The sequence below is a fragment of the Ursus americanus genome, chromosome 16 (genome assembly GCF_024610735.1).
Source record: "Ursus americanus isolate L20-20 chromosome 16, mUrsAme1.1.p, whole genome shotgun sequence".
Taxonomy (NCBI): Eukaryota; Metazoa; Chordata; class Mammalia; order Carnivora; family Ursidae; genus Ursus; species Ursus americanus.
The window spans coordinates 11587778-11604532 of record NC_142142.1 but is presented as its reverse complement, the minus strand read 5'-3'; the positions used below and the strand labels follow the sequence as shown (position 1 = coordinate 11604532).

Genomic DNA, 16755 nt, shown 5'->3' with positions numbered 1-16755 from the left:
ACCTTTTGCCACAGGGACTCCCGGGAGGCAAGCGACGAGCAGGCCGCCACAAACCAGCAGTTGCCCACTTGGCCCTGGTGCAGGTCGTGGGAGCTGATGCCATCCACAAAGAGGCGGGGGTCCTCACATATGTCCTGTGGAGAAGCCAAGAGGGGACGTCACCGTCAGCGTGGAGATTCGCCCGCCTCCCCTGGCAGACTGGGGGCCCCCTGTGTGGCTGACCAGTTTCTCCAACTTCAGCTCCCCCTGGGTGCCGCCTAGAATGCCCTTCTCCCTTCCCCTGGCTGAAGAAGTCTGCCCTTCGGGGCCAGAGGTTCGACGGTGAACAGATGCTGTGGAAGGGCTGAGGGGGACTGGCCTCAGGGCACCCCCTTCCTCCGGCCCTCTGCGGCCTTCTGCAACCAGTAAAGGGTCAGTTCCCGTCCTCCCCCAGCAGCAGCAGCCCTGCAGTGGCCACACCCACCCACCCTCAGGCGCCCCCAGGCACAAAAGTGGTGGGGGCCCAGAGCAGAAACACACAGCAAACGCCCAGGGAACGAATGAGTGGCAAGGGCGGGGGAGAAGCAGGGAGCTGACCACGCCGGGCTCCGTGCCAGCACATCCCCAGGCTGTCTCACTGGCCCCTCAACCCACCCGAGGAGTGTGGGCCTCCAGTTTATGGACAAGGAATGAAGGTTCAGAGAAGGGCAGTGCCTTTCAAGGACGCACAGCAAGCAACATCGAGCAGAGCTCCTGGACGGCCTTTTGTGTGGCCATTGTGGGCCCAATGGGCCAGGCGGGGACAGGGCTGGGCATGAAGGCAGGTCCCTTCCCCCCCTTCCCGGTCCAGTCTCTGCTTGGGGCACGCAGGTGCGCACCTGTGTCCCAAAGCACCTTCACTCCAAGAGCTGCCGGGAGGGAGCGCTCCCCGGGGTGGGAGGTGGTGAACACTGAGACAGGCCTTCCATGTGCCAGGCCTCCTGCTGGCGCCATGACCTACCCTCGCCGTGATCCTGAGAGGCAGGCACTGTGCCCACGGTACAGATGGGCAGCCCAAGGCCCCAGCGAGGGGGAACGACACGCCCCCCCCCACAGCCGGGCCTGCACATCTGCGGCTTGCACCACCAAGAGCCACTGAGGTCCCACCACTGGCAGCCTAGCAGAGTCAAGAAGACCCATTTCCTGGTGCTGCAACTTCGGGCTAGTGGCTTAAGCTCTCTCAGCCTCCGTTTCCTCACCTGTGCAAAGGAGGCAGATCGTTACCCCTGCAGGGCTGTGTAGGGACCCCACAGATTATGGAAGCAGGGCACCCCGCAGGGAAAACGGGGCAAAGGGCTACGGGCTCTCACTAAGGCATCTGGGACTCCTGCTGCCACCTCGGCCTGGGAAAACCAGTGTTTTGGAGGGACAGATGGAAGGCCCCAACCCCCCTGAGGGCGTGAACAGCTCCCGGTGGGACTTTGGTGTGACCCAGAGCCAAGCCACAAGTACAGACTGTGTGGCATGCCACAGGTCTGAGGAATATTGCCCCAGGTCACGGGAACCTAGCGAGGCTGGAAACACGGAGGCCATGCTATCAGGAAGCAGGGCAGGAAGAAGGCCGGCTCCCTCCCTGCTGAGCTTATCTTCTCTCCCAGGCCCGGGCCACATGCAGACCAGCGCTGGGGCCAGAGGGAGCCACGACTTAGCATCCGCCCCCTGGAAGGGCAGGCAGGGCGGGCGTGGGGGGTGCTTCATAGCTGGAGAGTGCCACCACGTCCCCATCATGGAAGGAGAGGCCGCCACGGCCTGGCATCACGAGGGTCTGCAGAGGTGACCTCCTAGTACCCCTCCCCTTCAGATCCTCCCGGCCAAGGCGCTCGAGAGACATGAGTGCCCAGTGGTCCACAGAGGAGGATGCTGAGGCCCGGGAGGAGGCAGTGCCACCCCAGGTCACATGGCAGTAAGTGGGCCAATGGGACAGAACCCAGGTCTGCTGGGCTCCCTGACTAGGGCTGAGCAGGGACGCCCGGGGCAGACCTGTGGGGCAGGTCCGACCATCCCAGCTTGGCCCCGCCACCCAGAACAGCGCTCTGGCACCAGACACTGCTCCGGCCCCCCAAGAGAGACTGAGTGTACGGGAGTCCCGGCTCCCAGTCTCGGCACCGCCCTGAGCCGCTGTGGGAAGCAGGTGCGGCCAGCCAGGCAGGGAGCAGAGGGGAGGTAGTGGTCTGGGGCGTCTTCCCCCCGCCAGCAGAGACGAGGTTTGCCAGCGCAAGCTGAGGTCGGTGGTACCTGGGCCTGCCCCAGAGTCCAGCAGCCACTCGGGGACACCCTCAATGGAACGATCACACAAACAGCTCACAATAAGTGGGCACCTGCTGTGTGCCCAGCCCTGCGCAAGACCACTGTGTGAGGTGGGTACTCCTGGCCTCTCCACTTCACAGATGAGGAAACCAAGGCACAGAGAGGTTAAGGCATTTGCCCAGGGCCACAGAGGAAGAGGTGAAGTGAGATTCAAATTCAGGCAGTCAGCTCCACAGCCTCTGTGGGGCTAGGACTGATGAGAGACAAAGCCACCCTTCTCCCCCCCTCCCCCCGCACCTGTCCTCAGCCCAGCTTAGAGGTGCTCGCTATGCAGCAATGAGACCGAGGGGTCGGGGGCAGCCCAGACCCTCACCTACCCTCAGGGCCAGGATGTCAAGACCTAGGTTTGTCCTTCCAACTCTCCTGGGCTATCGAGTAGGCACAGAGCCCAAAGCTAGTCAGGGAAGTTCCCAGCCGCAGGGCGCCGCCCTTGAGGACGAAGGGGCTGACTGTGCTCCGGGGGAGCACAGCTATGACAGCAGGAAGCCGGGGAGAGATCAGAGGAGGCTGTCTGGAGACAGTGACACCGACAGAGAGGGCCGGTGGGTAAGGAGGTCTCCAGAAAGAAATGAGGACTCCAAATTCACCCCAAGATACGATCCAGCCACAGTACCGACACCATGCTCCCCTGGGCTCCTGGCCACCTGTGCTCCCTTCCATCACTGCCCACACTCTGGGTCACCCCCACCAGCCTGCCAACTCCAGGACAGGGCCCAGGCCGGCTCTGCCCACTACCAGGGTCAGGAGCAGGGCCTGGCACATTCTGCTAGGGCTGCAGGAGCGATCCCAGGAGCAAGGGAGGGCAAAGCGGCACACAGCATGGGGCCGGACAGGCATCTGCGGGGAGCCCCAGACCAATCCATCCCCCAGGGCTGGGAGCTGACAGCTCTTCTGCCCCACGGGCCTCTCTCTGGGGCACCGCCTTCTACACCGGCAGTCACCGCTCACCTCTCAGCCTGTCAGCCTGTCAGACCAGCTCCACCGGACACAGGGCATTAGCTCAGAACCATCTCCCTCCGGGCACAACAAGAATTTCAGGTTTGCAGGCCCGGTGTGCAAACAGGCATGCAGCAAGACAGCGGACCGGGGCTGCCCTCCTCTCCCGCCCTATGCACCCGTCACCGCCCTCCTGCCATCTAAGATCCCGGCAGGAATGGACCACACAACCGGGGACAGGAAGGCCCGGGAAGAAAGCAGTCCCTGTGCCTGGGACAGGAAAAAAGGGCAGGTTCTCAGGAGTCATAGCCATCCCGTCCTCCCCGCCCCTGCCCCCCAGCAATCCCATCCTGCAAGGCCCCCGGGGCATGTGCCCAGAAGAGAATCGTTCCTCAGCCAAGGAAACAGTCAGAAAAACTAAGAGGCAGCCCACGGAAGGGGAGAATATATTTGCAAATGATACTACAGATAAAAGATTAGTATCCAAGGTCTACAAAGAACTTCTCAAACTCAATACACGAGAAACAAATAAACAAATCAAAAAATGGGCAGAAGATATGAACAGACGCTTTTCCAATGAAGACATACAAATGGCTAACAGACACATGAAAAAATGTTCAAAATCATTAGCCATCAAGGAAATTCAAATCAAAACCACACTGAGATACCACCTTACGCCAGTTAGAATGGCAAAAATAGACAAGGCAGGAAACAGCAATTGTTGGAGAGGATGTGGAGAAAGGGGATCCCTCCTACATTGTTGGTGGGAATGCAAGTTGGTACAGCCACTCTGGAAAACAGTGTGGAGGTCCCTTAAAAAGTTAAAAATTGAGCTACCCTATGACCCAGCCATTGCACTACTGGGTGTTTACCCCAAAGATACAGACGTAGTGAAGAGAAGGGCCATATGCACCCCAATGTTCATAGCAGCATTGTCCACAATAGCTAAATCGTGGAAGGAGCCGAGATGCCCTTCAACAGATGACTGGATTAAGAAGTTGTGGTCCATATATACAATGGAATATTACTCAGCTATCAGAAAGAACGAGTTCTCAACATTTGCTACAACATGGACGGCACTGGAGGAGATAATGCTAAGTGAAATAAGTCAAGCAGAGAAAGACAACTATCATATGATTTCTCTCATCTATGGAACATAAGAACTAGGATGATCGGTAGGGGAAGAAAGGGATAAAGAAAGGGGGGGTAATCAGAAGGGGGAATGAAACATGAGAGACTATGGACTATGAGAAACAAACTGAGGGCTTCAGAGGGGAGGGGGTGGGGGAATGGGATAGACCGGTGATGGGTAGTAAGGAGGGCACGTATTGCATGGTGCACTGAGTGTTATACGCAACTAATGAATCATCGAACTTTACATCGGAAACCGAGGATGTACTGTATGGTGACTAACATAATATAATAAAAAATCATTAAAAAAAAAAAAAAAAGGGAATCGTTCCTGAGCAGGGCAGCGGCCCAGATGGCTGGCCCTGGTGAAACTATCTGTTTCGTGGCATAAAGGGCCCTACATTCCAGCACAGCCAAAGAGTGGGCTCTTCTCCAGGTGCTGGTGTGAGGAATGTGAGCCCAGGATCGGGGCTGGGGACCACCAGGCCACCAGGGGAGAATTCCGGGGGGGGGGGTCCTAAAACTGACGTCTGTTTGTACAACCACTACTCGTTCCCTTCTCGGTCCCACCAAAGAACCTGCAAACTTATTTTCAGACACGGGGAGAGGCAGAGTGCTGGATGGGACAGGGGGTACTCTGTCCCCACAGAGATGAAAAGGGGCCCCTACAAAGGCCCTGGGCCTGAGAGGAGGAAGCCCGTCAAACATCCATACCCTCAGGGATCCCCCTGAGTCACAGTCTCCGTCTCTTATCTCCCTGGCCAGGCCTGTGGGGGAGGCCAGCGGGCGTTTACCAAACTAGAAGGAACAAAGAAACAATGAACCCAGAGGAAGGAGGAGGGTGTGGGCCTGCGGCAGGTGCCCTGGGTGGGGCAGGTGCCCTGGGTGGGGAATGAGGTGGAACGAGGCCTGGCCCCACCTGCAGAGTCCACAGGAGATGGGTCTTTCCAGGCAGGGCCAGCTCTGGGTCCCCAACACAGGGCCAGCAAGGATCGGGTGGGCGAGAGACGGAGCCGGTTTGTCATCTGCCTCCCATTTGTAACACCACAGATACCTCCAGTCATTTCAACCTCCAGAAACCATGGGAGGTTAAGCTGCAACTGAGGCCAAGGGAGGGGAAGTGGCTTGTTCAAGGTCACACCTCCCGTTGACCCTCCTGGGGCCAGGTCCATCTGGCTCAAAAACCAGCCTTCTCATTCCATTGTGGGGGCAAGCACAGGGAAGGCCAGCAGGGAGGGAGGCTGACTGAGCAGATCGTCAAGGACCGAGAGACCGTGATACCGACCAACGTAAAGAGAAGGGCTGAAGGTGGGATGGGAGCGACGAAGGCCTTCCCAGGGGCTGTCCAGAAAGAGCTTTTTGCTCTATTTATAAACAGTCAGGTCACAAGCCCCAGGAAGTAGGACTGCACAGAAACACAGCTGCCTCGGGACATCTCACTGGCCAAGGACCAAGCAGCTGGGAGTTAATGGTCACCCCACTGGGCTGGCCTCGCCCACCCGCCTGAGGCAAGCCGGCCGACTTCCTGCCCCACCAACCAGCCGTCCTGACAGTGGGGTGAGGGCCTGCCCGGTACAGGAGCCCCACACCAGCCAGCAGGCGCTGCTCACACACCCACCGTCCATCACATCCTGGTCCACCCCGCTCAGCTGTGCCTGGCCTTGAACTCTGCCTCCCAAACCCAGAACCGATCCCACTGCCACCCGTGGGCTGCACTCAGATGTCTCCCTGTCAACACCAACCATCACAAGCCACCTGTCACCAGCCTCCACAGGCAGGGCAGGGAAGCTCTGCTCCTCGTCCGCCAGTGACGAGAAAGGACCAGACACCACGCCCAGGGCGGGGGGGCAGTGAAGGAGGGGGCAGCATGGCAGGACTCCCAAACTGGCAGGGACAGGGGCCCAGAGAGGGCAGGTGACTCCACCAGGATCACACAGCAGGGGATGCTGAGCCCAGGCAGGCTGGCATTTCCTCCTCTCACCACACCAAGCCCACCCTTCCCCAGCCACGCCTCGCCAGCCTCCTTCCAGAGCCACAGACCTGAAATGCCTGCATGCTGGCCAGAGGGCAGGACAGGGCAGCAAGGGGGTGGAGCGAGAGGAAGGCAGAGAGCTCAAGTGCCTCCCCGACACACACACACACACACACACACACACACACACACACACACACACACACACACCCAAGGCCTCACAAAGGCCCTTTGAGGCTGGCCTCCTTCCCCACCCACCAAACAAAGGAGAGAGAGGAAGGCGTGGGGGTAGGGGCCTGAGAGGCAGGAATCTTGTGGCCAGGAGGCTCCTGGGAGTTCCGGAGAACAGAGTCGGCAGAGGGCCAGGGCAGGCAGGACGCCTGGGTTCCCGCCTGGCTCAGTTACCGGCTCCCTGGGTAATCAGGGCATGCGCTTCCCCCCCTTGGCCTCAGTCCCTCTACCTCTCAAATACCCCAGTCCAAGGAAATACATAGGATTTTTTGAGCTGGAAGGGACTTGAGACCATAGCCCAGGAGAGGAACACGAAAACTGAATTCCATTTTCCCAAAACGTCGAGGAGGTCGGAGAGAACTTCGTAAAATGCAAATCTGCCCCTTCACACCTGCTGAAAGCCTCGCACCCCTCCCCCCACCACCCTCCGCGGCTCCCGCTGCCCCAGGACACACCAGCCCCACGGGCCCCAGGACGCAGGCTCCCTCTTCCCCTATGTTCCAGCCATGTCCCAAATAAGCCTGAGGGTTTCAAGTCTCCCACCTTTTCCACACGGTGCCTCTCCCCCTTCAACCCTGAGATGCCTCCTGACTGCGGGCACGGGGCACAGCACAGCGCCCTGCACCGACGGCCCTCCCGTGTGACCAACCCCGCGCCAGCAGCCGCCCCGTCACCCGTGTCCCAGGGGCACCCACACTCACACGCGGGAAAAGGGGTTAAAGAGGATGGAATCACGTCATGAGGCCAAACAGTCATGTTCAACACGTCCTAGCCTCGGCGGCCAAGGCCGGGACAGGGAGCAGCCAGCCAGATGCCACGGAGTCACCGCCCTCAAGTCCTGGTGCCACTGCCCGTGCTGGGCGCCGGGCGCCGTGCCACACTCGTTCATCTCTCCGCACGCTCCCCACAGCCCTAGAAGCACCGGGACTTCTTACTGCTGTTGTCAGTACTGATTACTATCATCGTAAATACTTTCCATTTGCAGGGAACGACCATTTCAAAACCACTATGACGACAACCAACGAGGAGCTTACACTTGAATGTCACCCTGTGTTTTACTAGAGTAAGACGTTCGCCTCGCTTTTAGCCCCAAACCACCCCGGGTTTTATTTCGGGTGGCAGGGCAGAGGGCCCCATTTTCCCTGCGAGGAAGTTGAGGCCCAGAGAAGGGGCGAGGCCCTGGCGGGGCAGCGGTGGCCCCAGGATGAGGGCGATTCCCGGGCTCCCTATCCGGGCTAAACCCCACAGCAAGAGGGCCCTCGGCTTTCTCAGTCACCCGGGGCTTTCGGGTGACCAGCCACCGCCCCTGTCCCTTGCAACCGGGCGGGTCTGGGCCTGCTGGCCTCAGCTCCAGCTAGGACCAGACACTGACCTTGGGCCGCTTCCACCTGACCGTGGGGCCTGGGGTGCCCTTATAGTACAGCGAGTCATCGGTGGCCGGGAAGTTGGGGTCCTCGAAGAGCACCTTCCTGCGCAGACAGGCCCGCTTCAGGGCAGAGTAGTTCTGGTCCTCGTAGGGCTTCACACACGAGAACATGGTGGCGGCTGCCCAGCAGGGGAGGCCGAGACAAGGCAGCAGGCAGCGAGGTGGGGACGCGGGTGGCTCCGGGGGTACCTGGGACGACAGGAAGGTGAGAAGATCATCACTTACTGAGGAGACGGGAGGGCCTTCGGCCCACGGAGTCGGGGGAGCCTTGGGTGCTCCCCGCCCTGCAGCCCTGTGAAGTGAGCGCCCTTACCCCTGTCGCACAGGCCAGGAGCCGAGGCCCTAGACCTCCTAGGGCTGAGCCAGTCTCCTGGCCGACTCAACAGGCACAGGAGAGGACGGGCTCTGCCTCTAAGCTCCCCTCCTCTGGACCCCCCCACTTAATCTGCCCTGCGGAGGGCATCCCCCCTCTGGCCATCGTTCACATTCACTCCCTGGCCCCGCCCTCCAGCGCTGCCTTCTTCACCGTACTTCTGGAATAAACATCTCCTCATGGCTTAATCCTAGTGACGTAACCTCCCCTGAGGCCCCCCCCATCCCTCACTCCGTGGCCTCCCAGTCTCCTAGGCCAGACTCTCCCTGACGGCTTCCCAGGCTTCACCGTGTCTCACTCCTGAACAGTCTCATCCGGGGCCCCAGGGGTGGGGGCACTGGTTGACCCCTCCCCCATCCCTGACCCCCCTCTCCCTCTCAGGCCGCCCGCACCAAGCCGTGTTCTGCTCACCTCTCCTGCCTGATGACCCCCGTCTCCCTGTATTCAGCTTGGACCTCTCATCTGGGCCTCCAGCCCACCCACCCCTACGAGGGCCCCAGGCACCCACACACACCACTCCCCAACTGAACTCATCTGCCTCCACACCTCCCCTGGAGTCCCGTCCCAGGAAGTGGGACCATAAGCACCGATTAGACCAGAAGCCCCAGGAGCAGGGTCCACGTGGTTTGTCCCCACGCATATGCAGCCCCTGCACAGAGCCCAACATGGAAGGAGGCTGTTCCTGTCAGCATCCTCCCTGCAGCCCCCTCGGGCCTGGGCCGTGTGCTAACCAAACACAAGGGACACAGGCTGGATATGGCCAGGGAAGGCCTTGGGAGGAGGGCGCAGGGTGGGGAGCAGCGGCCGGCCTGACCCATGAGACGCCCTGACTCATGCTCAGCCAGCCATCCATCTGACCGACAGCCCCCGTATCTCAGACTCCATCTGGGCGGCTGGCAGAGCTCCGCACCCCCTGGGTCTGCTGGTCCTGAGGCCTGCCCAGGGCAACACTGCAACCCCACCGGGACACGGGCCCTGACTTCCCAGCCCCACTGAGGTAAACCAAGGCAAGGTAGGCTGGCTTCTGGGGTGAACGCAAGTTTGAGAGCAAGACTGACGTGGGTGCCAGTCCCAAGTGCACCTGTCACCTGCTATGTGGCCTTGAACAAGTCACTCAACCTCTCCGAGTCCCCATTTTCTCAGCTCCACAATGGGAACAACGTTGCTTTAATAACTGGAAGATGCCGTGATAATTTACCAAGGGCTGAGAACACTGCTTAGCAGGCCAGAGGGAGGGGAACGAGAAGAGCAGACAAGCCACCTCTCATCACCAAGGGGGAAACTCCACGCCCCTGGCACCTGCCATCTGCAAACGAGCTGCCAAGAGGGCTGTGTGCGGTATTTGCAAACGGCGCTGGGCAAGTCTTTCATTGTTTCCATTTTTCGGAAAAGAAAACTGAGGCTCGGTGAAGGGAGGAGACTTGCCCACGTCCCATGCAGGGTCTGGACTGAATCCACACCCCTCGATGCCTCCACCTTGGCCCGGTGACCCCGTGGCGTAGAGAAAGCGCTAACACCACACACGCGGACTGAGCCAGCCTCACGGGAAGGGGAAAATGAGGGATTTGACAGGGAAGGGAGAAGCAGGAAGGGCAGGAGGTGAGGTGGGCCGTGAGTGTGGGATCCGGGTGGACAGCAGGGAGCGCAGAGGGCTCTCGGTCCCTGCCTGCAGAGGACACATGGCCGCTTCCATACTGGGCCTGCACCGCAGCTGTGTGACCTCAGGCCGATCACTTAACGTCTCTGGCCAACTCTCTGCCAGGAAGGCCCAGAACCCTGCCCCCTCTCACCCATCCTCCCAGCCTTGGAGGCCTGAGGGAAAGAGAAGAGGCGAGCCTGGGGAGCCCACCCCTGGGCTTCTGGCCCACGGCCACCCAGGAGAGTCATCAGCAGCATCCCAGTTTCCGGCAGGGCCTACTCAGGAAGCAATTAAAGCTGCAAGAATGAGATCAAAGAGGCTGAAAGTAGGATCCCAGAAATCAGCCTAGCAATTCCATGTTCAGAGCCCAGAGGGTCCAGGGAGGGGGAGCAAGCTGGCCGAGGTTGCACAGCCAGTGGGGAATGAGGGTTCTGGTGGCCCTCCAGGCCACACCGCGGTGCAAGCTCCCCGGAGGTCGACAGGAGGGAGGTGGGGGCAGAGAAGAAAGCTTGGCTGGGCCCAGGCCAGGAGAACGGAGATCAGGCCTGGCTGAAGGTCTGCCCCAGCGTGGCCATCTCTCCAGCTACACCCCTGTCAGTGAGGCTGCCCCCGGCCTACTGACGCCAGGCTCTTCTGGCCCCAGCCTTCGCACACATGGCACTTCACGGGGACTGTCCTCCCGCACCTTCCGAGGGCCCTGGGGTCACCTCCCACTCCACCCACTGGGTCAACAACCCCATGGGGTCACAGAGTCAAAAGCCTCTGAGCTTTGCCCTCTCCCCGTAGCTGTAGGCATCACCACTGAAGGCCGTGGATAAACCAAGAGTCAGGAGAGCCGGCTTCCAAATCCGGGGGCTCTTCTCTCTGGGCCTGAGCTGGGAGCATGGTATTTCCCGTTTCTGAACATCTTCACACTGTGTGCGAGCCGGCATTCACGGGAAAGTCCGGCTTCCCAGCTGCCTTCAGCCCGCCCTCTTCCCTCTGCCCCTGCCGAGCTCACCCCACCCCTACCATTCATCCTTCATGCCAAGTTCCAGCGCTAAGAACCCCTGGCAGCTCCCTGAAGCTGGGTACACAGGGCCTCCACACACACTGTTCCTCCCACACGTGCGTCCTGGGAGAACTCCTGCTCACTCTTCACAGCTCAGCCCAAGGACCTTACCCCTACCCCTCCCCTCCACAGTCCTGGAACCCCTGTGACAACACCCATTACATCGTACCCCACCTGCACAGGACTCGTCCATCCCCCCAGCCCAGCCCAGGCCCCTGCAGGGCAGGGCCCACGCCCGGCTCCTCTCTGTACCCCCAGGGTCCCACACTGGAGGGCGGATGAAGTAAATCTGTGTGGAAAGAGCCAACACAGCGAAGTAGGAATCCCTCCCTGGACGGGAAAAACAGGCTCAAAGAGCAGCAGGGACCACCAAAGGGGTCAGCTTTCCGAGTGAGAGCCGCACCAGCGCTCAGGGCTCCTGAAAGCAGGGCCTGCCCCTTCCCGCTGGGCCAGGCCTCCAGGCCTCTCCCTCTCCCCCTCCCACCCACTCCCGCTGGCTGGGTGCCAGCCGGTGCCCACACCCCTGCAGTCTCCGGGGGCATCACAGCCGCCGCCCGGGCTCTCTCTGCAGCCGCCAGCCCTTCTCCGGCACTTGATGGAGCGTTAGCTTTAGTTCCCAATGTCCTCTGATGCTGTGCGACCCTGGACAGGCCCTGTCACCTCTCTGGTCAGCGTGGTCCTTGTCTGGAAGGAAGAGCTAACGAGCCAGGGTCTCTGGGAGGATCAAAGGAGACGCCGCCGCACGGAATGCACTGCGCCCCTGAGGGAGGTCGGTGCCGGCGTCTGGGGTACACCGACCACGTTTCCAGACCCCTGCCAGGAAGGCAATGACAATTCAGGGTTCCCATCCCCAAGGAACTTCATGGTCTAGGGTGGCCAAAAGACAAGGCAGCACGGAACACGTCATTCAGAGATTCCGGCAAGAGGGAGGCAAAGAGGCCTCCATAAAGACCTGGTCCCAGAAGCCGTTCTTTAGGACAGAAAGGCCATTCCAGACAGAGGGAAGAGCTCAGGCCGTCTCAGTGGCAGGAAAGTGCAAGGTAACCAGACCCGGCCGGGCACGGTGGGGCCCGAGGACTGAGCAGGGGGCGGCGGACCGGGCGCAGAATAACGGCCTGACAGTGCTCACCAGGGAGCTCAGAGCACCCAGTTTTCTGCAGGTCAGTCTGACCTGAGCTCCAGCCCTGACTGCACCACTCAGCACTGCGCGTCCTCGGGCAAGTCGTGGACCCCACTGAGCGGCTGTCTGTCAGTCCTACCTGGCTGTAGCTTCTCAGGTGACAGAGCAGGAAAGGAGCGTCAGCCCCGGGCCTCACCTTGGAAATGGTGTGCACCCACTTCCAGGAGGCCGTGGCCTAGTCTGCTGTTCCTGGGCCTGCGGGAGGTGGTGTGGACCGCCCAGTTGTGCACGGGGTGGGGGAAGGGCTCATCCTGCCGCGGGTCACACTGAGCCACCGGCAGGAGGGGGCTGACAGCACTGGGCCTTCCCTGGATGCTGCAGCCAGCACAGCCAGGGAGGGACAGGAGAGAGCCTTCGTCCCGTTTTATAGATGAGAGCATCGAGGAATGTCCAAATCTGTAACCTACTGGCCGGATCCCAAGCTTCCAGACTCCCTCTCACACTGGAACTTCCCAAAGCAGATTAACACGGACGAGGCAGTCAAGACATCAGTAAGAAGGCCGTTGCCCATCCGGGGCTCTCTCGAGGACTGTCTGAGGGGGGACTTGGTTCGGTCTAGCGGGCCTTTAACTCCTCATGCCCGCCCCCCCACCCCGGCCCACCTGCCTGACAGGAGGAGAAGGCCTCGCTAGACACCAGCCTCTTCTGATGTTTTTACTTTATTTTTAAGATTCTACCAGCGGCCTTGTACCTGTGGAGAGTAATACTGACTTTCCATTTACTAGATGCCAGTCTCCTTTAAGAAATATTAAGGAAAAAGGAAGTTGATTTAGAGAAAGCTATGAAGTACCGGGTGGTGTAGGTGGGGCCTGGGTGGTAGCCAGAGCCCTGGAAAGCAGGTGCGGTGGAGGCAGGAGGAGGGGTGGGGGGAAGGGCGGGGCGGGGGTGGGGGGTGGTTCACACTAGCAGTTAACAAGACCCATCGTAAAATTCTAATAATTTAGACAGTGTGGTACCGGCAAGGGGAGACAAATGGAACGCACCAATGGAACAGGACAGAACAGACTAGAAAGTCCAGAAAAAGGCCACACGTAGGACACCTGGTTTATGACAAAGGCAACACTACAGTGCACTGGGCAAAAGATGGTCTTTTTGATGAATGGTGCTGGGTCGACTGGTTTATCCAGATGGAAAACGATTTATCTTGACCCCTACCTCCCACTATACACAAAAAACAGTTCCACATAGATTGCAAATCTCACCAAAAGGGAAAACGATACAGCTTTTTGAAGAACACATGAGAAAAAGAGCATGTCCACATGGCCAATAAAGAAGAAGAAACCCTTGACTTCACAAGTCGTCAAAGAAATGCAAATGAAAACCACCTCGAACGGGGCGCCTGGTAAGCACACGGGACTCTTACTGGCAGGGCCACGCGTTCAAGCCCTGCATGGGCGGGGAGCCTACTTAAAAAAACAATAAAATAAAACCCTGAGGAGATTCCGCTACACTCTCGCCGGAATGGCTACAGCGAAAACCACACACACACACACACACACACACACACACACACACGCCTGCGCGCACCGCTCGGGGACGCTGGTGGTGGACGTAGACCCTGGTAACAGCACTTCGCACAAGCATCTGGCCACGCCTGCTAAAGCTGGACAGAGGCCTCGTCCAGCAGTTCCACTCCTAGGTACACACAGGGCAGAAACGCACGCACATCTTCCCTTCAACTCATGGACAAGAACGTTTGTCACAGGAGTGCTTGCTACAGCTGAAAATCAGAAAAAAACCCAACGTCCATCAACAGAAGACAGGATAAAGACGGTGTCGCTATGGCCTAGTAGCCTGCGACGACCTGCGACGGCAAGGAGCGAAGTACCGCCATTCGCAGCGCACGGGGGAGCTGACCGTGTAACCATCAGCAAGAGAAGCAGCACCGCCGCCCCACGGACAGGAGACAACAGCAGCGAAAGCCATCGGGGCTGGACACAGGGCAGGACAGTGGCTACCTTCGGCGGCAGAGACTGCCAGGGGCCGAGGGGCCTTCTGGGGATCTGCGATACTGCTCCTGGAGCCGGGTGGCGGCCGCCGGGCTGTGCTCCCGGGGCTGGGCGCTTGTCATTTGCACGCTGTGTCACAGGGCCGTCACGCTTTCATACAATGTCCAGCAGAAAGCCAGTGCAACGGCCCCGGGAAGGAAGGCTGGCCGAGTCTAGTGCGCCCGACCCTGCCGGCTCTGGGCCCCGGTGAAGCCGGCATTCTGTATCTGGAGGGTCCTGCCTGGTCCCCAGGGTGGGACAACTAGGCTGGGGCACAGGGAGGGAGCCCCGGTCCTGGCCTGGCCTTGGGGAACACAGGCTGTGTGACCTTCTGCAACCTCCTCCCCCTTCTCTCAGAACGCTGTGGTTTTGACACCAGGAGGGCTCCAACCCAAAAGAGGGTCCCACAAGGCGAGGGTGGTACCCCTCAGCCCAACCCGGGCACACACCTCCTGGGTTCCGTCTCTGTCTGAGAAGGGGGTGCCGGCCAGGGACCCCAGGAGACGTTCTCGACCCCAGGCAGGCATGGTACTCAGGGCAAGGGGCTGGGCTGACCCAGAGTGGCAGTGGGGGTGGGGAGGAGGTCACAGGTGAGGCTCACCGGAGCCCAGCAGGGGTCCTGGAACACCTGCCAGGGACCGGGCTCCTTCTGAGGTGACAGAGAAGTGAGAAGGGTGCCGAGCAGGGACTTGAGACCCAGCTGACTGCCACACGAAGAATGCACTAGCAAAGCATAAGGCGAGAGCAGGAAAGCCAGAAGGGCAGCCACAGGACTCGAAATGACAGATCCACGTGCAAATGGAGAGAAGGCAGGTTCTAGACCTGTGTGAAAGGGAGACAACTCCCCGGTGAGCAGCCAGTTGTGGGGGTGAAAGGGAGGACACAGGAAGGGCTGCTGGGGGTCCCTCCTCTGAGCTGCGGTTCCCCACACGCCACAGTGGGCTCCCATCATGCAGCACGAGCCCGGCACAGTGGCCTTCCTCCTGCGCCAGCCGAAGGACCCAGTGATGCCCCACACCCACAACCCCGCAACCAAAGCTCCCCATCTCCCCTCCCCGGCCTCCCACTGCACCCCACTCCAAGCAACAGGGCCCCCTCCCCTTCGCCACATGGTCAAGGACGGGCCGCGCAGCCGTGTCTCGTAATTCAGGGACACAGACAATGCCAATGTGCAGATCTGTGCTGCCACCCGTTCTGGGCCAGCCCCGAGCTGACAAGGAGGGTCAGAGCCTCCCGGCTGTCTCAGGCGAGGCACAGACAGACAGACATGACACAGACCATGAACGAAGCCAGACACCCAGCAGTCAGCACTCCCAGGAGGAAGGCATGTTGCAGGCTGGTTTACAGGGACAGGAAGAACGGTCGTATCTCTTCAAGATGACACCAGAGCTGGGCTTGAAGGCTAGGCCAGACCCGCAGGGAGAGGACAGGGAGGACCCACTCCAGGCAGAAGGAAGGCAGGAGAGCACGGAGGAACAGCTAGAAGGCCCGGGTGTGGAGCGGGGGGTGGGGAAAGCTGGCAGGACCGGCTCTGCCGGGCTGGGATGCCAGGCTGCCGGGCTTGAGCTCTTACTGAGGGCACAGGGTAGCCAAGGAGGGGTGGAGGGGTGAGACGGAGGGGTGGATGCTGAGGAAAGGGGCTAAAGCCCCGGCCCAGGTCGGGACAGGCCAGATGCCAGGGAAGGCCCTGGAAAGGGAGAGCCCCAGAGTTTGGTGACTGCCTGCTTGTCTGTGTGGTTTTGGCTCTGTATTTGTATGCCTCCCCTTTTCTCCCACCACCCACCCCCATTTTCCTCTTGCTCACCCCCCCACCCCCCCACCATGTCACCAGCCAACTCCAGGCGTATGTCTGTGCTACCGTGGGTATATTTTGGCCTCCTGCATGTACTGGGTGCTGAGAAAAGCATGGCAGCGTAGGGGCGGGAAAGCGTGCGAGGAGGGAGAGCTGGGCCACCGGTTCACGATCCAGTTCACGGTCCAGGTCACGCTCCGGCTCCAGCAGCAGCACCAGGAGGCCAGCCCCAGTGAGTCACTCCAGCCAACGCCAGGCGCCTGGCACCAGGGCTGGGAAATCCTGTCTTCCTTCTCCGCTCCCCTTCCCCGTATCGTTTCTGTGTCCAATCCAGGCTCCACCCAGCTGCAGTCATCTTATGGAACACATATACCCAACCAAGGTGCCCAACACTTGCATACGTGGGGGCCTAGAGAGCAGGGCGAGGCACGTCTGGGGCACAGGGCCTCTCTGTGGTCCTGGGGTGCTGATGAGGGGAAAGCCAGCTTTGGGCTGGCTGGCTGCGTGGTCCTGCCTGAGTCCTGAGGCCTCTGCCCCATAGCTGTTCCTCACTGGGCCTTGGGTCCCTCCTCAGGGTGTCGTGAGGAGGCCGGGAACCTCAGCAAGCAGGCATACCTGGGAGACAAAGTTCCGAAAGGGGCATCCCAGCCTGGGCTCTGCTGGGCCGTGGGCGGGGACAGGGAGAAGCCACACTCCTGCAGGCAGGGGCTT

At 60.3% G+C, this 16755-nt stretch overlaps 1 protein-coding gene across 5 annotated transcripts in view; it reads right to left on the bottom strand.

Moving 5' to 3' along the window:
• CAPN5 (calpain 5) overlaps positions 1-16755 on the bottom strand; it is a 52322-nt gene that overhangs the window by 27711 nt on the left and 7856 nt on the right. For all 5 annotated transcript variants that reach the window (XM_045816186.2, XM_045816188.2, XM_045816185.2 and 2 more), the window contains 2 exons: positions 7968-8210; positions 3-134 (listed from right to left, as the gene is read on the bottom strand). In XM_045816186.2, the coding sequence (XP_045672142.1) occupies positions 3-134; positions 7968-8132 (297 nt within the window). In that variant the 5' untranslated portion in view covers positions 8133-8210. The remainder of the gene's footprint in view (positions 1-2; positions 135-7967; positions 8211-16755) is intronic.